The sequence below is a fragment of the Lissotriton vulgaris genome, chromosome 4_1 (genome assembly GCF_964263255.1).
Source record: "Lissotriton vulgaris chromosome 4_1, aLisVul1.2, whole genome shotgun sequence".
Classification (NCBI taxonomy): Eukaryota; Metazoa; Chordata; class Amphibia; order Caudata; family Salamandridae; genus Lissotriton; species Lissotriton vulgaris.
In genome coordinates this window covers 773,179,682-773,204,459 of record NC_141691.1, presented here as the reverse complement: position 1 = coordinate 773,204,459, position 24,778 = coordinate 773,179,682, and the positions used below count along the sequence as shown (strand labels likewise).

The following is a 24,778-nucleotide window of genomic DNA, read 5'->3' as shown; positions in this document are numbered from 1 at the left end:
CAGAAAAAAGTAAGACCTTAATGCCAGACTAGGGCAAGCACGCATTGATTTAAGGCAAACACTGCTTTCACAATACGCTCTTCCTGGCCATTGAGGTATGTGGTAGTTGCTTCTTTGCTGTCAATCACCTCTTTGTAGACACTGCGTGAGACAGCATTGTGCCACTCAATACCCCGGTAAGTATATTGTTCCAATAATTACAGAAACTAAAAAAAGCCTGTGAGAGAGTAGAATGGTGGAGTTACCTTTAAAATACATTTTTTAATTCATTTTTTAGAAATAAAAGAAACATAATATATATTGGGGGTTTTAACACCAAACTATAAAGAAAGGCAAGATTATAGTTCATTGAGAGTATTTTTGTTTTTACCTCAGAAGGCTTCTCTTTCCACTCTTGATACAGATCCCGCATGTCGATCAGTTTGTTCTCCAGCTTCTCAATTGTCCACACTTGGGTGCCTTTACATTTTCTTCTCACTTGAATGGCTGGTTCACTTACAATTGCTCCGCGCTATGGAAAAGAATGAAATAAGAGAAAGCAAATCACCCAAAATATTCTAATCATTGGGCCAGTAAGTTACATCATGCCAGGTATGATGGCAGGTATCTGGAGAGTAGTCAACTTCATTTTTCCATGAAAATTAAACTGACCATTTACCTAGCTGAAATTATGCCTATTCAGTCCAATTTAATATTTGTTCTTTTTACTGAAAATAACAAGACCCAAGCAGATTCTAGAATGGTTTACAGTGAACTCCAAAATGGAGATGAACAGGTTTCTTAACCGTAACAGAGAATTTGACTACTGTACAGAAAAGGAGAAATGAAAAGGAGGAGCAATATGTCAGGACGAGGGGATGAGAATGGTTTAAAGAGTTCACTGCAGAGGGATCTGCTAAGGTTAATTTAATTCATATTTAAATAATTTGCAATACGATTTAGATTTTGACCATGGAGGGAAAGGGGAAAAGGAAAATTCTACTTACCAGTATGCAGCTGTTCTTGGCATGTAGAGCTACAGAGTTACACACTTGCATAGATGGCCACCTAGTGTTGGGCCCGGATGTTTGCAGTTTGTTTTTGTCCTGGAAAGTCTTTGGAAGTCACGGGATAGGGGACTCCTCCTTTGGATCATACTGCGCATGGGCATCGGCTCCATCCCCAGATTGTTTTTCGCCATTAGAGAAGTGATAGAGTTTGCAAGAAAGTAAGGATGTCCATCTGTCATGAGCGCCAAGAAACCGTTTCGGTGTACGTGCGCGGTAGAAATTATTTAACATAACATGTAAGCTGTATCTAATTAAGATAATACTGGAACAGATAAAGGTAGCCGGGTGGGCGTGTGTAATTCTGCAGCTCTACATGCCAAGAACAGATGCATACTGGTAAGTAGCATTTTCCGTTCGAGGCATATGAGCTGCAGATTACACACTGTGCATAGATTGTATAGCAGTACCCACATCTAGCGGCGACCACCCGTACCTGTTGCAGTGGTTTGAAACAGTGTTTTGAGTACAGCCTGGCCCACAGTAGCTTGTTGTTTGGTTTGCACATCTACACAATAATGTTTTGTGAATGTGTGCAGTGTAGACCATGTAGCTGCTTTACAAATGTCATCTAAGGGAATGTTCCCTAAAAATGCCATTGAAGCCCCAATTTTCCTTGCAGAATGGGCTTTAGGGGGAATAGATAACGTACGTTTAGCTTTGTGGTAGCACATTTGTATGCATTTGACACCCCACCTAGCTATCCCAGATTTTGATATGTGGTTACCCTTATGTGGTGGTGAAAAAGACACAAAAAGTTGTTTTGTTTTGCGAAAATTTGGTGTCCTTTCGATGTAGTAAAGCAATGCTCTTTTGACATGTACGGTATGAAGAGCTCTTTCTGCAGCTGTTTGTGGCTGCAAGAAGAATACAGGCAGCTCTACACATTATTTGCGGTGGTAGGGCGAAATGAATTTTGGGAGGAATTTAGGATTAGTACGAAGAACCACTTTATTATGGTGCATTTGTATAAAAGGTTCTTGAATGGTGAATGCTTATAGTTCACTAACTCTTTTTAGAGAAATAATAGCTACTAGGAAAGCTACTTTCCAAGTTAGGAATTGCTGTTCACATTTATGTAATGGTTCAAAGGGAAGTCCCATTAACCGTGTGAGAACAATGTTTAAATTCCACACCGGTGAAGGTGGTGTTCTGGGTGGAATTATTGTTTTTCTGGCCCTCCATAAAAGCCTTTATGCAGGTACTCTAAAGAGTGATAGATGTTGTCTATTTTATAAGTATGATGCAATGGCAGCAAGGTGCAGTCTAATAGACGTGTATGCCAAGTTACATCTTTGGAGGTGTAGTAAGTATCCTATGATGTGTTGAATAGACACAACTAAGAGATTGATTTGGTTGTTTAGACAGTATATTTCAAATCGTTTCCACTTAGCTGCATGGCATGGTCTAGTAGTGGGACGTCTAGTCTCTTTAATAACATTCATACAGTGAGGAGGAAGGTTGAGGTAACCAAACTCTATGACTGCAGGAGCCAGATCGCTAGGTTGAGCTGAGCTGCGTCCGGATGTCTGATCTCTCCATGGTTCTGCGTTAGTAGGTGTTGAGACAGGTATAGTTTTTGGTGTGGTACCACAGAAAGTTGTAGCAGTGTGGTGTACCACGGTTGTCTGGCCCAAATTGGTGCCACTAGAATGAGTGTCCGGGAATGTTGTTGTAGTTTGCGTACCACTAGTGGAATTAGTGGGAGAGGTGGAAAGGCGTAAGCAAATTTGCCGGAACGGTTCATCCATATCGCATTGCCTTTGGAACGCGGGTGTGGATATCTTGGCGGCGAAGCATGGGCATTTTGCGTTTTCTTGGGTGTCGAAGAGGTTTATCTGAGGTTGTACCCACAGTTGAAAGAACGGTTGAATAACTTGTGGATGAAGTTCCCACTCGTGGTTCTGCTGTGTCTGCCGACTTAGCAGATTTGCTATGGTTTTTGTACTCCTGGAACATGTTGGGCTAAGAGAAAGATGTTTAGCGGTATAGCCCATCTCCAGATCTGCTGTGCTGAGAGAGCTGCAGAGTGTGTGTCCCCCTTAGTTGTTTATGTAGTACATGGCTGTCATATTGTCTGTGCGGAATAAGACAGCCTTGTTTTATACTTGCTTTTGGAATGCTTTTAGGGCTAGAAATATAGCTAGTAACTCCAAGTGGTTGATGTGGAGTAACTTTTGTTGCGGTGTCCACCTGCCTTGCATGGTGTGATGCAGTAGGTGAACTCACCAGCCGGAGAGCGATGCGTCCGCTGTCATGACTATTTGATGAACTGGCTTTAGGAACGGTCGGCCCTTGGAAAGGTTTTTGGTGTTCCCCATTGCAGAGAGCGATGAGTCCGACTGTCTACCAACACTAGGTCTGTTAATTGACCTTGAGCCTGGTTCCATTGACGTGCTAAGCACTCCTGAAGTGGACGCATTTGTAGTCTTGCAAGAGGTACTATGAATACGCAAGATGCCATCATTCCTATGAGTTGCATGAACACTCGAGCTGGAAGGGAGTGTTGCGGTTGGAATTTTGTTAGAAGAGTTTGTACACTTGTTATCCTGGCGGGAGAAGGATAAGCTAGTGCTAATTTGGTGTTTATTGTGGCACCAAGATATTGTTGAACATGGGATGGTTGCAGTTGGGACTTGGTGTGGTTTACTGTGAAGCCCAGGTTGTGCAGTAGTTGAATAGTGGTGTGAGTGTTTTGTACACACTGTCTGCATGAGCTGGCTTTTATGAGCCAGTCTTCTAGATATGGGAAGTCGTGAATGTGCTGTCTTCTTAGGTGTGCTACTACTACTGCTAGGCATTTGGTAAACACCCTTGGTGCTGTTGTCACTCCGAATGGGAGTACTTTGAATTGATTGTGCTGACCGCCTAGCACAAATCTGACGTACTTTCTGTGCGCTGTTTGTATAGCATTGTAGAAATATGAGTCCTTGAGATCTATAGTGGCAAGGAAGTAGTTTTGTAACAGTAGAGGAAGGACCTGCTGGAGTGTGAAATTGGTCTGATTGTATGTACAGGTTTAAGGGTCTGAGGTCTAGAAAAGGCTTAGAGATCCGTCCTTCTTTGGAATTAGAAAGTACAGGGAGTACACTCCTCTGTTTTGCTGATGCAGTGGAACTAATTCTATTGCATTTTTCTTGCAGAGGGATATTACCTCTTGTCTGAGCAGTATCAAATGTTCTTGTGACATTGGACACTGTTTGGTTGGTATGTTTGGGGGGGGGGGGGGTAGATGTTAGTTCTAGACAGTAACCTGACTGAATTATTTGCTGCACCGACCTGTCTGATGTGATGTGATGTTTGTCCAGGCTGGCAGGTATTGTTGTAGCCTTTCCCCGACTGGATTGGAATGTGGTGGGGGAAGGGGAAGGAAGTCATTGGGCAGGGGTGGAGGCAGAGTGGGAGTTGTTTGCTTTGCCTCTGCCCTTATTGTTGTTACCTCGGTAACCGCCTCTTTGGTAGCCCCTACTATAGGTGGATTGTGTGGGGGCTTTGTACGAAGTTAAGGGGCTGTCTGAAGAGTATCCCCTGTTGGTGCCTCTGTAAGATGAGCGGCGAAATGAGCATCTGGGAGCTAGCGACTGCAAGGCTCCCATAGATTTGGCTGTGTCCGTATCTTTTTTCATTTTTTAGGTTTAAATCTTTTTATTGAGAGCAACACAATCAAGACAAAACATACATTGCACAGGTTTTGCGGTCTAATAGCGACAGAAAGCAAGTGAAAGATAAGTGCAGCCCCAAGGGGAGCAGGCATAATATTCAATGGCCAACTTGACCAGCAAAGGTATGCAAAGACCATACGTGCAGCAATTACCCCCAAAAAGAAAGCTTTCCCCCCCTGACCCCCCCCCCTCCCCCGTCTCCCCCCCACCGCACGCCCCCGTCCAGTGCTCATATTCATCCATCCCGCAGCTCCCACTTTTTTTCATTTTTTAAAGGGATACGTCCACAGTAGGCCCAAATAAGTGTTGCTAATCAAAAGGTAGGTTGAGTATGGCACTTTGTACTTCAGGCTTGAACCCTGAGATGCGTAGCCAAGCGTGTCTACGCAATAGGACACTGGTATTGATTGCCCATGAGGCAGTATCTGCTGCATCTAGTGCACAACGAATAGAGATATTTGTGATGTGTTTACCCTCTTGTATATGCTCATTTGCCCTGGTTTGTCGAGGAGGTGCTGCATTATTGATTCTAATTCATCATAATGTGCCCTGTCGTATCTTGCTAATAATGCTTGGGTATTGGCAATACGCCACATTTTTCCTGCCTCGGACGCAGTTCTTTTACCTGATACGTTAAGGAGCTTAGACTCTTTATCTGGTGGAGGAGCTTCGCCTGATGTTTGCGAATTTGCTCTCCTGTGTGCATTAGATACTACACAGGATTCTAATGGTGCAGGCCCTTTAATGTAGACTGGATCTGAAGGGGAAGCTTTACATTTCTTCTCGATTCATGGGTTAATGATTCAAGCTCTCACTGGGTCTTTGAAGACTTCAGGAGCATGCTTAAAAACCCCTTTAAGCATGGGTAAAATTGACGTGGATCTTTGTGCGTTGTCAAAGGTATCCATTAGGAAGTCTACGGGGTCGGTATGTAGGTCTATCCCATGATATTGTGCAGCCCTTTATACTAGTTGATTAAACCCCATGTTGTCTTATGGTGGGGAAGGCCTAGAGGGATATATGTTGTCTTGAGGGACATTAGGGGTGTTATAATCATCCCAAGGGTCAGGTGAGCCTGCAGGACTAGAAGGATCTGGAGGCTCACTATCTGCACCACCTCCTGTGTCATTAGAGGTGTCATCCCTGTTATCATCATCTGGTATAGGGGAGTGATGTGGCAGGGGAGGATGCGGTGAGGGTATATGGAGAAGCGTGGCTCAATGGTTAGAGCGGCAGACCCTGATGCAGAGGTCTGGCCCAGGATCAGGGTTCAATTCCCGTCTCGGCGGCTCTTGGACTCAATCTCCTCGGACCTGATAATTCTCGCCTCGGTGCCTAGTCTAATCATGGGTCCCCCTCTGTGACTCTGGGCAATAGCTTGCTTAATCTCCACAACGGCCCCAGCAGCGCTTGGATGCCTGGATTCACCTTGGGGGTGCCCAGGAGTGGACATCTCATAGGAAAGCCAGGAAGGGTTCCACAGCGGTATGAATACAGCGCTACTAGACCTCTGGGTAGAAGGCGCTATATAAATACAAACACATTTACATTTACATATGAGGAAGAGGAGAGGGAGGAAGAGGAGAGGGAGGAAGAGGAGAAGGTATCCTTAGAGGAGAGGTTGCAATGTCCTTTTTAGGATGAGGAGCAGGTGTAGGCGTGTCCAATGGTCGTTTTTTTGAACTTAGAGTTAGTCAACCAGTCTTTGGATCTTTTACTAAAGTCTTTTGTGCAGGGTCTGGATGAAATAATTCCTCTGCAGGAGGTCGATCCTTTGGCGCCGATGTTTGAGCATCTTTCGGCTAAGAAACTTGTTGTTGGACAGTGTCTTTAGCCGGTGGAATCTTTTTTGGTTCCAATGGTTTTTTCGGTTCCAATGAGGTTTTTGGCTCCAAAGGTTTTGTCGGCTCAGATGGTTTTGTCGGCTCAGATGGTTTTGTCGGCTCCGAATGTTTTGTCGGCTCCGAATGTTTTGTCGGCTCCGAATGTTTTGTCGGCTCCGAATGTTTTGTCGGCTCCGAATGTTTTGTCGGCTCCGAATGTTTTGTCGGCTCCGAATGTTTTGTCGGCTCCAAATGTTTTGTAGGCTCCAAATGTTTTGTAGGCTCCAAATGTTTTGTAGGCTCCAAATGTTTTGTAGGCTCCAAATGTTTTGTCGGCTCCGAATGTTTTGTCGGCTCCGAATGTTTTTTCGAGTCCGAATGTTTTTTCGAGTCCGAATGTTTTTTTCGAGTCCGAATGTTTTTTTCCGCGTCCGAGGGTTTTTCCGCGTCCGAGGGTTTTTCCGCGTCCGAGGGTTTTTCCGGCTCCGAGGGTTTTTCCGGCTCCGAGGGTTTTTCCGGCTCCGAGGGTTTTTCCGGCTCCGAGGGTTTTTCCGGCTCCGAGGGTTTTTCCGGCTCCGAGGGTTTTTTCGGCTCCGAAGAATGGGAGTCGGCCGAGTGTGGTTTCGGTGCTGAGGAGGGTGCACCAGTTTTCAGCGCCGAGTGTTTAGGGGCCGGCGTGGAGGAAGAAGATGGTGTCTTTTTCAGTGCCGGTTGGTGTGCACCGGCACCGAAGGCAGGCTGACTCGAGCCAGAGTCGCCTGAAGGCTTGATAGGCTTCTTTGCCGAGCTCAAAGGCGGGGCATGGTAAGCAGTGTCTCGGTGTGCTCCCGAGCCAGAGGGCGAGGGTGTGACTGAAGCATTTTTGGAAGTTGTTGAGGAAGGGTCGGGGTCGACGTTCTTACTTATGACCCTCTGTGCTGGAGTGATGTTCTCGACTTCGGAATCTTCTGCCTCGGAGTTGCTGTCGACTCCGTGTTCTTGCTCTTGTTCTGGGACGTCAACGCCTTCTAGGAAGATGTCGTCTGGGATCGAAGCTAATGAGCGAGCCATTGTTCTTCGAGCTGGTCGGTCCCGGATCGTCTTCTTGGAGCGGAAAGAGGCACAAGCTGAACAGTCTCTGGCCTCATGCTCTAGTGAGAGGCAAAGGTTACACACCTCATGCAGATCGGTGTGGGGAAACTTCGACCCACATTGAGGACACTTTTTAAATGGAGTCCTTTCCATGAGCTGCGAGTCGAGGCCTAGGTGGGCCCGAAGGCCTTCGTCGACGACCGGAATCGAAGACTTTGGAATTGAAGATTAGCATCCACTGGAAACTCGTTCGAAACGATATCGATGAAGTTGTGATGATTGCGCGCCAAAGGAAATCCATTCCAACACGGAGCACAGGAAACACATCCGAGCCCGGTGGCGGAAAAAAACAATCTGGGGATGGAGCCGATGCCCATGCGCAGTATGATCCAAAGGAGGAGTCACCTATCCCGTGACTTCCAAAGACTTTCCAGGACAAAAACAAACTGCAAACATCCGTACCCAACACTATCAATCAATCAATCACGTCATTTGTATAGTGCACTACTCACCCGAAAGAGTCTCAAGGCGCTTGAGGGGAAGGGGTTCGCTACTGCTCAAACAGCCAGGTCTTGAGTTGTCTAATGAAAGCCAGGTGGTCCTGGGTCAGCCAGAGGTGGATGGGGAGGGAGTTCCATGTCTTGGCTGCCAGGTAGGAGAAGGATCTGCCTCCGGCGGTGGCTCTTCGGATGCGTGGTACGGTTGCGAGGGCGAGGCTGGTAGACCGTAGCTGGCGGGTGGGCGTGTAGAAGGTCAGTCGGTCGTTGAGGTACTTTGGGCCCAGGTCATGAAGGGACTTGTGTGCGTGGGTGAGGAGCCTGAACGTGATCCTCTTGTCGACGGGGAGCAAGTGCAGGTCCCTCAAGTGGCCGGAGATATGGCTGCGTCGCGGGATGTCCAGAATGAGTCGGGCGGAGGCGTTCTGGATGCGTTGGAGTCTTTTCTGTAGCTTGGCTGTGGTTCAGGCGTAGAGGGTGTTTCCGTAGTCCAGCCGGCTGGTGACGAGGGCCTGGGTGACTGTCTTCCTGGTTTCGGTCGGGATCCATCGGAATATCTTGTGAAGGATGTGAAAGCATGATGAGGATACGCGTTGACTTGTCTGGTCATCGAGAGGGAGGAGTCCAGGATGAAGCCCAGGTTGCGTGCGTGTTCTGTTGGCTTGGGGGCAGTGCCCAGGGCTGGGCATGCCACTAGGGGGCCATCTATGCACAGTGTGTAATGTGCAGCTCATATGCCTCGAACAGCTAGTCCTACATCGGGGAAGTTAAAACCAAACATGCAAGCCAAAAGCCTTGCAAAAAAGAAAGCATCTGATAACTGCAGAAAACAGCCAAGCCTTCAACGATTTACAGAACTTTACGGAATGTAACTGTAATAATACCCATCTAACACCATGCAGTGTAGCTGCACTTTCCCCAGCTGATAAGATGCTGGAAGGGGAAACTTGTGTAATAAGATGTGATAAAATGAATCCTTCCTATTCCTTAAACTATATTTGACTGAGGGGAGAATTATATCCTACTTTGATACAAAAAGCATAATATTAAGATAAGAAATATCAATATGCCTCAGAGAATGTACACGCAACAACCTGCCTTGCCCTTTTTCACTGCTTACCTTCCGGTTGGCGCTGAGATTCGCTGCAGGGATCTGAAGCGTCACTTGGTAATCCGTTTGCTTGCCCATTTCTTCAGCAAGGAAGTTGGTTTCTCTCACCAAGGTGTTGGCCCGCACAATTTGTTCTCTAAGTTTTGCCAGGCTCTGCCGAAACAATTCATCCCTGTGATGCAGTAGGCAACATGAAAAATATAGGACAATCTATTTTTATTATTGGCAAGTGGTAGTCGCAGAAGCGAAGATTGACAATGAAAACATGCAAATATCAACAGCTCTAGGGACAGCCATGTGCTGCAATATAACACCACATTTCAATATCAAAGTCTTACGGCAAGAAGAAAGGGAGATGCACGACATTTGACTACAAGAAAGGATCAAACTGGTTAGTTTCAAGTGATATTAGGATATTTGAGGGCTTCATAGGTCTTTGAAATTGAATTCAGTCATGCATGAAAAAAGCTAATAATGATGGATGTTGTACTTCTACAGCAACCTGGCTTTATAGAATACAAACTAATTGGAACTGACCAGAAGGGATGGTCAAAGAAAATAATGAGGAGAGCCCTAGGAGTCTGGGATTGTATGGATTGAGTGGTGGACCACTAAGCACATGGGTTACACAAAAGAGAAGTGGATTTGTTCATTCGTTGAATCGGCCTACGGTTTAGATGCTTTTCACTTCCGAAGAAACACAATTGTAACTACAATACCCTCAAAGAAACTGATAAATAAGGTATTCCTATCCATGAAAATGTATGTATAGTGAAGACTTCAATGTGTTCACCTAACTCTACACTGGTGGATTTCTGTTGAAGGAAATGTTTGTGATTTATGATTCGGGTTGATGTGTCAATGCACCACATATTTTTCTCCACCTGGGAAATAAATTATCAGGTGCAATAATCCCTTCTATGCAGCTACAGAAAATGTAGAAGTATTAATCTAACACAGTTTACATAATTAATACAAACAACTGGAGCACCACATGGAGGAGCGCAAGTTGAGTGGACAAATGTTTGTGACTCCCAACAAAGTTTTAACCGTTCGGGAAGCCCAATTCAGCCCAAGGCCAATGAATATCTGTGGGATATCGGAAACTCAGAGGCCCCTATTTACAATCTGCAGAGGAACCCTATCATTTTGCGTTATGCCACTGTCAAGAAGAATGTCTTTGATGCAAGATGAACATTAGCACTGTAGATGAACTGGTAGGCAAAGCTACAACAATTTGAAAGTAACAAAAAGCCTACTAAAGCAGTTAAATTTTTTTTGTTATCATGGTTGGTACTTCTTATTCATATGTTTCCACCAACTGCACAATGCTTAACCAGACTAATAGTTAATTTTCAATCATGGTGGTTAAAACAAAAACACTGGCCAGCTGGCATCTATCTACATGACCAGCTAGTTCTATCCCCAGCATACCTAGTGTGTGCAACCATTTTCAACTTGCCAGTTAACTGAGCTGTGATGAACTGGGGATGTAGGGTGGTTGCTCATAAGCTAATTCTAGGGCACTGTCAGTGGACTAGCGCCAGCAAAGCAATAACGTTACTACTCATTCAGTCAGTATGAGGAAGTGGTTACAGAATCTGTGCTTTTGCATTTTCCCACTGAACATGAAGTTAGAAAGTATATATATATATATATATATATATATATATATATATATATATATATATATATATATATATATGTCGCTTGCAACATCACGTGAGTAGGGGTGCTACTTACCTTCCAATGAGGGCAAGCCAGGACACTTGAAAGGCGTGGGTGGAGCGTCACTACGGAAGCAGCAGCATCTGAGGAAGGTTATTTTACCGAAATGCATCATGCTATGCTGCATTCATTAAAAACGGCTCCCGAACGTTTCCCAGTGTGGCCTCTTTCCTTTTCCTACTGGAGGGGTTTGTGTATATATATATATATATATATATATATATACACATCCATTCATCCCTGTAGTGGTCACCACTGGGTTGTTATAGTTAAGATTGTGTTTCCTTAGGCAAATAATTTTTGGATTTGCTTATATCTTTGGCGCCATTTGACTAATCTTCCCCAAAAAAAAATAAGATTTTCCCCTCCGCTCCTTCCGGGAAAGTTTCGGTGCGATCTGTCACGTGAAAGTCGAGAAAAAGGCGGTCCCAAAATGCATGTTCCCCATTCATTTTTCATAGGAACTTTAGAGACATTCAGCCCAAACGTCAGAACAGATTTACACCAAATTTGACAGCAAGCTAGATCATGGTCCAGAAAGACTATTTTCTGTGATTTGGTGTAAACCCGTTAAGAATTTTTTTTTTGTATTATATCTTTTTATTGGCAAATTTTACAGCATATACGACAAACATACATGCAGGTGTGGCCATCGTATCTTTTAACAGAGCTAAATCCTGGACTCGAAAAGACAAGCTAAGTCTCTCAGTATTAGAACATTGGAATGTTGGGAGCTCCATTGCAGACAATGGAGTGTTCCCTGCTTCTACGGGCCGGTAAAGGCCCGCAGAGCAACATTCCAATGTTCTAGAAAGGCTTCTCGAAGCTCGAGGGGATTTATATCCCCTCGAGCTTCGAGAACCCTTTGTTTAATTTGTTAGAACATTCTGCCCTCTAGTGGCAGAATGTTCTAATAGCCTTATAGCCCTTCGTAGCAGGGCTATACCGGCAATTAAAGTCCCGCTGTCTCGTTAAAGTCCCTCGCCTTCGGCTCGGGCCTTTAACGATTCAGCGGGCCTTTAATAGCCGGTATAGCCCGCTACGGCGAGCTATAAGGCTATATTAGAACAGGCTTGTGCCACTGCGAGGAAGCATTGTATATTCTATAAATGACTGAATAGAACAAAACCCCAAGAAAACCCCTGAACCCTTCCCTACTCTCCACCTGTGTTCCAAGTCCACCACCTATACTATCTAGGCCATTCGTGCCCGCTAGCCTTGTGTCATCTGTTTCGCATCAGAAAGACGCAGTAAGCGGAGGTATCGAGGGCAAGTGACTTCCCGAAATTTAGAGGCCAACAAGAAGGGCTGCCACAGCTCGATATACTTAGACCCCTCCCCTGCCATAGTCAGCGTGAGCTTCTCCATACCAAGTACCTACCACAGGCCATGGAGCCAGCCATTGAATGTCGGGACTTGGGCTGTCCACCAGTGTGTAAGTATATTTTGCATTGCTGAGCCCAGCGCTATTGCTGTTGGGCGGCCTCTGCGAGAGCACAATGGATAGGTTAAAAGGTTTGGGAGGCCCAGAAGGACGTATGAGGGGAATCTTGGAATCTCTGTGTCAAAATGCACATCTACTTCGTCTAGTATCTGTTTCCAATAGGCTTGGAGGTGAACGTAATCCCAAAGTAGGTGTACCAAAGTGCCCACCTGTCCACAGCCCCTCCAACATGTCGCGGTTCTAGTGTGGTCCATGGTATGGATACATTCAGGAGTGTAATACCAGTAGGTTGCAATCTTTGTAAGGGTGTCCGTGAGTCCCATGTGATATGCGGAATGTCTTGCTCTATAGTATATGCACTCCCGCTCCTTATGACTGAGTGACCTACCTAGCTCCCTCTCCCAGACTGCCCTCCCGGAGCTGTAGGTGTAAACAAATCTGACCTGCAGCATCTTGTATTAATTGGATATCAGCTTTTCATCTCTTAGTTGTAATAAGCCAGTGTTCATAGGGAAGGAGGTGTCTATCAGCCACAGGACAGACCTGGTCACTAAGCGCCCAATGTCGCACTTGCACATATCGTAGTCTTTCCAACTCCGGCATCTCATATTCTTGCTTGAATTGGGAGAAAGGGATAACTCCCTCTGCAGTATACATGTGATAGAGGCATCGGCATCCAGATGGTCGCCACCTCACAAAAGCCATCGTGTCCATACCCGGAGTGAAATCGGGGTTGTCCATCAGTGGAGTAAATGAAGATGGGAAGGTGGTAAGTTCGTGTTTAATATTGGATTGATTCCATATCTCCATGGGGACCCTTGTGATATGTGAAGCGTATAAGTTAGGGGGTCTGTGGTACTTGCGAAGAAACGGAATTTCCTGCAAAGGTCTACCAGCCACTGCCTGGTCCTGGAATAACCAGTGTTTCTCGGACTTCCATCGGCTCCACTCCACCAGAAGATGCAGTTGAGCAGCTTGGAAGCAGAGCAATACGTCTGGGAACCAGAGTCCTCCCCCCTCCGGGGGAAACGTTGCAAGCCTCTGTTTCAGACTTGTTTTTCGACCGCTCCATATGAACTGAACCAGTTGATTGTGTTTGCTGTATCCAGCCAGCGGGTGGTCTGAGAGGGATGGTACAAAATAGATATAGGATCTGTGGAAGAATAGTCATCTTGACTGCGGCTACTTTGCCTAACCATGACAAAGGGTAATGTTTCCAACGCCCCAGTTCCCGCCGAATTTTCTGCCGCAGTAGGGTGTAGTTAGTGATTGCTGTTTCCGTGAGGGAGGGGGCTAGCTGGATCCCCAAATATGGGATCGTGTTCACCACCCATTGGATAGGAAGCAAACTTTGCAAATGTTCCAGAGTGGATTTCTCCAAAGACAAGTCTAGGGCCACCGACTTGTCCATATTCACTTTGAACCCGGCAGATCATGCGAAAAAATCTAGATACTCTAGGCATGCTGGCAGTTCGTCTCGCGGGTTAGATAACTAAATCAAAACGTCATCAGCGTAAAAGCGAATCGGATGGACATAACCACCAAATGTAATCCCTGTAACCAATGGGTTGAGTCTCAACCTCTGCACCAATGACTCCATATAAAGAGTGAAAAGGAGGGGCGATAAAGGGCACCACTGCCTGGTACCTCTTTCAATTGTGAACCGGGGAGATTTAAACCCGTTGACTCAAACCGTGGCCATCGGAAACTTGTAGCAATTCAACACATATGTGCGAAATTTCATGCCCATCCCCATCCTTTCCAGGACTAGTTCCAGGTAGGGCCAATTGACCCTATTGAACGCCTTTTCGGCGTCAATAGCCAGCATCATGTATTCTCCCTGTGTGCGTGTGGCTTTTTCAAAGAGATGCAAGGCGCACTTAGTGTTATCAGAGGTTTGGCGTTCCGGGGTAAAGCCTGCTTGATCCGGATCAACTAGACCAGTCATGTGAGGCGCGAGGCGGGAATCCAAAATCCCAGTATATAATTTAGGATCTACATTAAGAAGGGAGACAGGGGGAGGAGCCAAGATGGCGATCGGAGCAGACCTGTAGGCTCCCGGCTCCGCCAGCCTTTGTCCGCCGCACCAACATCCTGGCATATATCCTGGTGAACTTTAATACCTGATCGCGTGCGGCGCGGCGCCGATTCCAGCGATGTTTTCCCTGAGTCTCTCCCTGCCCGGCAGCCGGAGATAGCTCCGAGACGACTTTCAGCCCTGGACCCCGCCTGCACACTCGCTCTTTGCCGTGCCCCGGAGGACTGATGGTGGCCAGCCTACCCTATCGGCGCTGAAGACCTGAGCACCGGTGGGAACCTCGTGAGGCACTGTCCGTGTGGCGCCGCTTGAGAAGACTTGAAATATGCGGTGAGAAGTGAGCGCTTGCTCCAATGCGGCACTAATCCGAAACGTATCCTCTGTTTGGGACAGATCGTATGCGGAGAGGGTCGCTCGGCCATGTTTGCTTGCCCGCGGTTGCCTGACCCCAAGCCTCACTACCCTGCTCCGGTATGGGACGCCTCTCCGCGATGTGATACTCACTGACATTGTCTTTGGTGCTACTGAAGTCCTACATTAACGCTCGCCTGTGCCACATTTATCCTGGCGATTACCCTGGATTTGTGCCATAATGGCTTTGTTTGGTGCTCCGTGTTTTGGGGGAGAGCGCCCGTCCCTGCCAGTGGACTGTGCTGCCCCGCCTGAGATGGGGTCTGATTTTCAGGCGCCTTCCTTTGGAAGTGAGAGACATGGGCTTCAGCCCACACTTTCTTTCGGTACCATCCTGAATGCCCTGCGCGACTTCTGTGCCGACATGCACCAAGGCTACCAGGTACTTGGAGGGAAGCTGAACGATATGGCGTCGGCGCTGCGGCAGGGATGCAACGCTCTGATCCAGCAAACCCTCCATTCGTCTCTGCCTGCGTCCCATGGGGATGCAGTGCTACCTTCTGCCCGCCGGACAGATTTGCCCGCCTCCAATTCTATGGACGCCCGAGACCGTCAGCCTGACAACGATGTCTGGGATACTTTGTCTCCCCTTTCATCGGAGAGTGCTACATTGTTGGATTTTACATCGCGAGTGCCTTGGAACCTATCCACAACATTGCTGACCCTAACGATAGCTCCTGGGTTATATCCTCCGACTTTGTTATCGAAGAACTCGTGCATTCTGCAAGTCTCTGAGGAACCCCCTATTGTAGTCGGTGGATTTTCTGGTGACTTTCGACGGCCATTTTATGTTCCTAAGACACTTTCATTCTCTCTGCGGCCATATTGTCTCTTTGTTTTACAGTGGGCGGGGTTTTTCCGGGGAGCGTATTTGGGGATGTATCCACGATCGGGCCAGGGCTAGGCTGCTTCTTTGTTAACAGCTTCTTTGCTGGTTGAGCCAGGGTTGGGACGTTTTTTCTGCATCCAGCTTACTCTAACGCTGCTTTCCTCTTTGCTCTCTCTGGGGCGGGCTGTTTCCTTTTTTTCTGACGGTTGTGGCTCCCCACGGGGGGCGGATGAGTGGGGCCACCTGATATCGGGCCAGGGCTGGGAGATTTCTTTAGTGTGCTGTACGCATTGCCGGGCGGGGACTGGGATGGGACTACTTATTGTCTGATTTATTCGCACATTTTGAATTGACTCTCCCCACCTCCAGCTTTGCTTGCTACTTCTGTTGTGCTGCTGATACTTGAGGTTGGGGATGCTTACGGGGCTGGTGGTGACCGGGAGTATGTTGAACTTTCCTCCTCCTACCTCTTCTGAGAGTCGGAGATTGAGATGGTCTTCTCACTCTCTATACTCTCTTTCCCGCTTGGGGTTCTTTTGGGGCGACAGGCATGCCTATTGGGGGGGGGTGGGCCGTGGCCTTCCGCTGGTATGCAGGGTGGGGGGATGGGATGTGTTTCGTGTTTTTCTTTGTCTCTATGGCCCTCTTTCTCTTTCTTCTCTTCTTCTGTTTCTTTCTCTTCTGTATTTCCTTGTTTCTTCTGGGGTCGGGGTTCAGTGTTCTTAGGGAGTTTATTGTGTTGTAACATTCTCCGCATAGCGTTTGGTCTTAGTTCCTTGATGGTGGCCTCCTGTTTCCTGACAAATGCCTTCCTCTATTATGCCTCCTTCAGGGTGCTCCTTGAACGATGATGGCTATCCTGGTCAGTGATTAGCCTTGACTCTCTTCGTGGTTTCCACGTTGTACTCGACAAAATCATAAAATTAAACCTTTTCCTATCCTCATATTATGGTTCCATGTTCTACACGATACTCTTCGCTCATGGACTGCTTCAGAGGCGTTCTGTCCTATTGGTTCTTTCGTATCCTTTCCCCATATGTCGTAGCGGCCGGCCCCGAGGGGTTGTAGGCAGACGCCGTGTATTGTGCATTTTACAAATAAAGGTTTTAAAAAAAAAAAAAAAAAAAAGAAGGGAGACAGGGCTATATGCCCCACATTGAAATCTGTCTTTCCCTGGTTTGGGGATTACTGCTATAGAGGCCTCTAGAAGGTCCCCTGGAATCGCACCAGGCTCCGAAAAGGAGTTAAAAAGGCGGTTGAGGAGAGGGACGATCTGTGCACAGAATGTCTTATAAAAGACAGCGGAAAAGCCATCCGGCCCAGGCGTTTTCGCTAGCTTGAGACGTGAGATGGCGGAAATTACTTCTTCTGGCCGAATGTCTCTGTCGAGGTATTCGGCTTGATCTTTAGTTAGCGCTGGTAGCGGGACGGAGTCAAGGAAGGCCTCCCCAGTCGAGCTCTCTAGTGGAGAGCTAGCATATAGGTTGCCATAAAAATCATGAAGTGCGCCAGCAATGTCGCTGTCCTCCGTGACTTGCCTACTGTCCTTTCGGAGAATCTCTTGCACTTTTTGCTGCTGTCTAGTCTCGCACAATTTATGGGCTAGCAGGCGCCTGCACCTATCCCCCCCAGGTATAATAAGAGTGTCTTAGCCGCAAGGCAGCAAATTGTGCCCTGTCCTGGTCAATGGCTGCAAGTTGTTGGCGTACTGCTTTAAGCCGCCTTCACACTCGAGGGCCTCCTGTTCTCTGGTGCATCTGTTCCAATTCCCTAGTCTGTTGGGTGAGTTCTTCCCGTTTGCGCCTGCGCTCAACGTTGTCTGCGGCTGAGATAGCAAATAGCTCTCCCCTTACGACTGCCTTCAGTGCTGCCCACTGTGTAGCAAGAGTGGTGTCAGTGTTACTGTTGTGAGAGATATAGTCAGTGATGACATGCTGTATCCGTGTGACCACTTCTTCGCGATGTAGTAGTGTTTCTCTGAGGCGCCATGTCCTGGTAGGAAGGTGGGTTGGCGGAAGGGAAAGAACAACTGTCACTGGGGCATGGTCTGAGAGGGAGGTGACCCCCATTTCCACCTCCGTTGCCAGTGCGTGTACAGGTGCAGATGCCAGCAGGTAATCTAACCGCGCATACGTTTTGTGTGCATTTGGAATAGAAAGAGTATGCACGTTCCTTAGGGTGGAAGCTACGCCATAAGTCACTAAATTCCAAGTCGTGCAGGCAGGTCAGTCCCTCTGTGGAGGGAGCGCCTGCTTGGTGCGTGTGTTGACATGATCTGTGTAAGGTGTTGTCAAGAACCAGGTTTAGGTCTCCCCCCAGAAGGATGTGGCGATCTGGCGTGGCAGAGGCGTCCGTAAGAGCAGAGTGAAAGGCCGTCAATGGGGGCATACACTGAACCAATAGTAAACACTGAGTCGCCTATACAAATCTATAAGACAGCAGCCTACCTTTTATCTCAGCTTCTTTGTGTAAGTCCTTACCCTTAAACCGCTGAGCCACCAGAATAGTAACCCCGCCATTTTAGTATTGTCTGAAGAAAAAAACTGAAGTGGGAACTCCCGGGACCGGAGACGGTGACAATCTTTCACCAAAAGAGGCGTCTTCTGTATAAACAGATATCTGCTTGGGATTGCTCTAAACACAAAAGGACCGCTTTGTGCTTCACTGGGTTGTTAAGACCCCTCACATTTAAGGTGAGTACTTTAAGACTGGTGGCCGGCATTCACTCAGGTAAATATGTTAAAAGCAATAGTGGTGCACTGAATCTGATACTATCAAGGCACAAGGGTGCAGCAACTCTAGAGAGCCCATAGAACGCAGGCCTATGAAAGCCCTAAAAGGAAGGTGGACAAGGAACACTGAAACCCTCCCCCCACCAACCCCTCTCCAGAAAAACCACAATATGAAAAAAGGAGAACAAAGGCATATTGTCCATCATCCGTAGGTGATTGGAAATGTAGTGAATTGGGATAGTCCGTCGAAATCTGAAAAGCTCCCCTCCCGCCAACGCCAGCTCAGGGATCGGGCCTAGACTTGGACACAGACCGCCCTTCCCGCTGCACCTCAGATCCAGTGGGTCCACTCACAGAGCCTCTCCCACCACACAGTACCTGGCTTGCAGAAAGATCGTTAGCTGGAGACAGTGGCACCTCGAAGAGGGCACAACCATTTCACTGTCAGGGTCTGCGTAGGCACCATCTCAAAATGGCGGATTGGCTCGCCCGCCTGCTCTCCAACTCGCTGCTGTGCCTCCGGTGACAAAACTCTTTCTTCCCGCAAACTGCAAGCACCTCAGTCAGCCTCTTCTCTCCCCGTCTGCCGGCAGTCTTCTCTAAACAGCTCCGGTGAGGCCCACAAGGCCAGGCCACGAATCCGACCCCTTTCGCACCGTAGCCTGGCCGTTCCACTTCCAGCCGGTCACGCCTGCTCTCCCGATGCGGCAAAGCGGCTCCCCGCAGCACTCAATGGACCGCGCTCTGTATCTGGGTCAGTAGTCACCCTCCAGTTGGTGCACACTCCAACTAGTCCAGGCGGGGGGCCCGAGCTCAAGCACAGGCGGCTCTTTACTTCGCGCACCGATCTGTGAAGGCCAGCAGACAGCGGCCGCTCCACCTCACGACCTACAGTAGCTCGTTCCTGCCGCGGGTAGTAGCCTTTGTCCCGCTCTCCACACCACCTCCAAAGGGTTCCGTAGACCCTGGGGAACCCGGAGGCACTCTGGAGGCACTCTGGAGGCAGCCTCCTCTGCAAAATGGCGGCCCAGGTCCTCCCTCCACTGTTCCTCATTGAATCGCAGTTGCGACAGTCCAATAGTTCCTCCGCCGCGTGGGCCACCTCCGGCGGGCCGGGGACCTCGATGCCAGCCGCTGCGTCCGCCCAACTATGCGGGAACTGATGTTCTGCTCCCCGGGCTACTCTCGGCCCGCCTACAGTCACCAGCCCTCTCTATCCGGCCCCGGTGGTTTGTCTCGCTGTCTAGGGGATACGTCCGCCCGTTCTTTTCCACTGCCCTCAGGTGATCTGTCGGCAATGTCGGGATGGAAAACACTTGTGAGGCACCAGCCGACAGTAGCGTAAAATGGCCAAGAAGCCGGTGCTTTGGCAGGCGGTCGGCGGGAGCTCCAGAGCAGTACGTCTGCTCACGCTGCCATCTTGGCCACGCCCCCCCCTTTTTTTAAATCAAGGCTCAAAACTGCATATTTCACTCTGCGGACCTGACAGATCTGAAGGAGAGATCTGATTGGCTGCCACCACATCAATAGCGATATGGGGGCAGCCATCTTAGGACTCGGTCCTGAATCCTGGAAATAAAAAAAGTATAGAAGGGACCAGGGTAGGGGATACCTTACTCCTCTAGGCCTGGTGGAAGGGGTTACCCCTGGGCAAAAAAAAAAAATGTGAAAGCTTTTTTTTTTTTACAGCAAAGTTGCCATGGATTCCACACTTAAAATTACCCCACCCTCCTGGGGGGCCAGTGCATGGGGTTTGACAGCGTGTTACATTTCTTAGCGTAGGTGCAAGGCCCCCTTCTCAAGCCTCTTTAGGTGCCTGGGATCCCATCCCCAAGGCAAAATTTATTTTGAAAGGAGAGGAGGCCATGTGCCCTGCTCCTCGTGCCGAGATCGGTCCCAGTGACCACATGCCCCAGGGGGCGATATTTCACAGGTGGGCACCAGGGTAAATTGGCTGGCTCCCGCCACAAAGTTGCCTGGCAAGCCGGTCGGGGCAATGGGTGCCCATGGCCCCCAGCGTCCCCATCATTGTGGGTTCCCCAAGTGGGCACTGGGACACCCACCAAAGAAAAAAAGCCTGTTTGCCGACAGGCTTACTTTTAAAAGAAAAAAACATTGTAATTCACAAGTTGTAGCTTACTCAAGTAATTATAACTCATGCCCTAAGGTAACTATAATTCACGCCCTTGCCATGCACTGCTAATTATCCCTCATATTACATCACTCATGACATCTTCTGTGGTATCACAGATAATGTCACTGTAACTTGCAATGAAATTATTTATTGATGACAAAACTGTGCATGGTGAGGGCGCAAGTGATGGTTACCTTAGAGCATGAGTGCTAGTTGTTTAAGATAACGATAACTGGTGAATTTCAGTGTTTTTTTCATTTAAAATTTCACCCAACTATGGGCCATATGTATCAACATATTTCCCCATAGACACAGAATGGGCAAAACCCTTTGATACATCTGGCCCTATAACATCACTTTGGTTTCTTCAGTGAATACATACATGGAAAGATATTTTTTATTCCCTGAGAAAAAAAGTTAAAGTGACATAGATGGGTTATATTTTCACTTTAAACACATTTTAAAATAAAGAATCACTGAAATTAACCAGTTCTAGTTAACTGAACTAACTATAACTCACACCCCAGCCATGCACAATGTTGTCACCAAAGATGCCATGTCAGATGTTGCATTGATGTTATCAATAATGTCATAGAACATGTAATGAGTTATGTCATTTATGAGATAATAAGCAATGCATGACAAGGGCACAGGTTATAGTTACTTCAGTTAACTAGGACTTGTGAATTTCAGCGTTTCTAGTTGTAAAATGTTATTATTTAACCAGACATTTTGACCTAATTATAATGTCACCCCAACCTTTGGATTCGGCAGAGAGTTGTAAAAAATGTTTTAAGTAAGATCTTATTACTATATCTAACTAGAACACCACTTTATCCTTTTTCACAGTGAATTGCTGTGTTTTTTAAACAGATTTTAACCAGCACAGACCTACTAGTGTCAAAGGATCAGAACACCAAAACATAAAAGGCTAGCCAATTGGCTTTATCGGAGAAGGTCACCAGATCAACTGATGTAAGGCAGATCTATTGGCTTTGTCACCAAATACACATTTGACAGTGCTTAATAACAATTGTCCCATACTATTTAAAAGAAAGTTTTTTATTTAAAACAATCAAAAACAAGTGTTTAAGTCCTTTTAGCACTCTTCAGGCCACAAAACGCAGGTATAGAAACATACTACAAGGCGAATCTGCACTCCCGAGCTGCAGAGCAAAAGTCCCAGCTCTAGAGTGCTTTGAAAACAATGAAAAACTCTCACAGGGTCATACATTCAATAACTCCCGAGACTTATGGGTAGGTTTTGAAATTAAAAAAAACATTCTAGCCCCCGGAACACTTCAGCAGTACCTTAGAGATGCCCCTGCCTGTACTTAGGGCACCACGAGGGGTGAGAAATTACCCAAGAAAACCATGCAGGAAATTATGGTGCAGAATACTCCTGCTGCTCTTTGTGGTTTTGTGCCGTGTTTTTTATTGTGGATTCCCCGGTCCCACCTGGGCTCCCAGAGACCTTCCTTTTGTTGGGGCAGCACAGGGATCCCACTCATGTGCTGCCCAGTTGGCTCCCCACCTGGCAGGCACTACTGTTTGCCAGCACTGGAGCCGGCATCTCAGTTCTCCACTCCCGCTCGATATGGGCAGGGTTTCCCTACTGCAGTGGCTGCCCCAACCCCAGACAACTTAGCAGATGACACACAATTGTTGTTCTCCCTGGAAGGAAAACAAGCAGTATCTATGGAGACCTTCCAGGAGTGCATGCGTCAGACTGCTAGTTGGTTCAGGGAAAACACCCTACAGTTCAATGGAGGGAAAACAGAGGTGGTGTTTTGTCCGGCTACTAGAGTGCCCCGCCCCTTATCGACAGAATTTAGGCTCACCCCGGAGGATGAACCGTTGTTCCCTGCCAAAACAGTGCGTAATTTGGGGGTGCTTGTGGTTGGCAACCTCCAAATGGAGGCACAGGCCAATAAAATCATTGGTGTTTGTTTATCCCTACTGCGCATGTTACGGAAGATCCTCCCGCTATTACTACCAAATAACTCCCGCTCTTTGGTAGTGAGGAGCATAATCTTAAGTAGACTGGACTATGGTAATTCCCTATATTTAGGAGCACAGCAATATATTCTGCAGGGGTTGCAGAGAGTCCGTCCTATGGACACAAAGCTAGTGCTTAAGAGACAGCGTCGGTCCTCTACAGCCCTGGCCTTGAGTGATCTTCACTGGCTGCCTCTTAAGGAGAGAATATGTTTTAAATCTCTTTGCATTGTATATAAAGCAGTCTGCGGTTTGGGACCTGTTCCTCTGCAGAAGAGATTCACCTGGTCCAACCCCAGGAGACGGCTGCGCTCCTCCAGTAGTAATCTGATCATGACCATCAGGTTCAAGACATTAAGGCTGGGAAGCAGAGCCTTTGGTGTGGCAGCGGCCCGCCTCTGGACAAGTTTCCCCAGAATCTTAGACAATCAGCACGCTGACGTGCTTCAGGAAGAGCCTGAAAACTTGGATGTTTTCTAGGAGCAATAATTAGTTCCTCTCTCGGACAGCTTTCTCCATCGCTATATTGGCTCTCTTCACTCTAAGCGCCAGGATACCCAAAGGGTGACAGTTTTCGTGCTACATAAATATTAACTTCACTTGGGCACAAGGAGCCGGGGTAGTACACAATCACTAGTGGGGTGCAGCATCCCCCCCCCCACCCCACACACTTCTCGCTCATGACATTGGGTCCCAGGGGCCTAAAGGTGGCTCGAAGAGGGAAGGCACACAAGCTTCCACTCACCCCCCCCCCACCCCCCCCCGCCGCCCCAACTTATTTTTGTGATTTAGTGTAAATCCATTAAGAAGTCTTTGAGAGAGCAAGGTTCTACATTTATAACTATTTAGAGGTGAAAGAGTGCAGTGGAACCGGCAGACGAAAAGATAAAAAACTGATTGGCTGCTGCTTCCTGCTCCCTCCCAGAACTTGTGGGGGAGGAAGGTCCAAGAGGGACCCTGCCAGGGCCAAAAATGTATTTCTTTTTATACGTTACTGTAGGAAAATCTACTGCCGGTTCCACTGCACTCTTGCACCTCAAAATAGTTATAAATGTAGAACCTTGCTCTCTCAAAGACTTCCTAATGTATTTACACTAAATCACAACAAAAAGCATGCTTTCTTGGTAAAGATCTAGCTTTCTGCCAAGTTTAGTGTAATTCTGTTCACACATTTTGGTGGTAGCATTGTCTAAAGTTTCAATGGGAAAATACATGGGGAAATGAAATATGGACCGCCCCCATTTTTCAAATAAAGAACAATGGGCAAAGGTACTGGCGACAATGGTGTGCCAGTCTCCTTTATTCCTTTTCAATAAGCCAGCAAGCATCACCTGGCTTCTAAAGGAGACCGATATAGAAAAGGCCATACTTTTCAAAGAAGCAATGGATACCATTTTTGTAAACCATCTCTGATTTGCCCCTTACGAAAATCAGGAAGGAAGGTTGCAGTAACTCACCGACAGTCATGCATTTGAGGCTTATTAATTAATGCCTGTAGCACTTGCCCTTGGGACAGCAGATGTTTCCGGTATAAGTGCGATAATTCATGTTGAGAAGAAGTAGATTCAAGAGGGCTATCTGTCTCATGAGCCTCCTCTCACTCTTCCTGAAACCAGTTAAACTCTTCTTCAGAGTTCACACTTCTTTGAGCCAAGCTCATGCTTACCTTCCCCTTGGTCACCTCTCTGAACCTACTTCTACCCGCACGCTCGCATCACACTGAATCCCCTTTTACAGCCTCTGAGGCCACACTCACTGCCTCTCGAATTCATACTCGCCTCTCGAATTCATACTCACCTCTCCTCTGTCCAGAAGTTGAGTTTCTGCTGTGCTGTCTGGGAAGAGTACAGGAGCCTTTCACTGCTGTGCTGGTGATGTCTCTCTGGGGAGAGCTGCTGCCTGAGCTGCTCCAGTTCACGCTCATACATCATCCTCTGTTCCTCCAGAGCATTTTGCTTTTCTTCTAGATACTGCTTTTCCAAAATCTGAACAACATTTTGCACTGGATCTGTGGAGATATAATATGTTCTTGTCAGTAAAAGTGTAATTGCAGAAATTTACGATGAGAAGAAAACATGCAGCTACTTAGCGGGGTATACATGTAGCTATAACGAAAACAACCAAATTAGAAATGTATGTTGTATTTTAAGATAAAGCTATGTATTGAAATCTAATATTTCAAATTTTATCTAGATTATTTGGCATTCAATCTACCTAGACAAAATTAATTTGTTTCTGCATTATTTCTCTCTAT

At 47.2% G+C, this 24,778-nt stretch overlaps 1 protein-coding gene across 1 annotated transcript in view; it reads right to left on the bottom strand.

Moving 5' to 3' along the window:
* Positions 1-24,778, bottom strand: part of KIF13A (kinesin family member 13A) — a 762,232-nt gene that overhangs the window by 267,668 nt on the left and 469,786 nt on the right. Inside the window, exons 17-19 of the mRNA XM_086965110.1 lie at positions 24,322-24,532; positions 9,220-9,382; positions 371-511 (exon numbers count right to left, since the gene is read on the bottom strand). Coding sequence (XP_086821236.1) covers positions 371-511; positions 9,220-9,382; positions 24,322-24,532 — 515 coding nt within the window. The remainder of the gene's footprint in view (positions 1-370; positions 512-9,219; positions 9,383-24,321; positions 24,533-24,778) is intronic.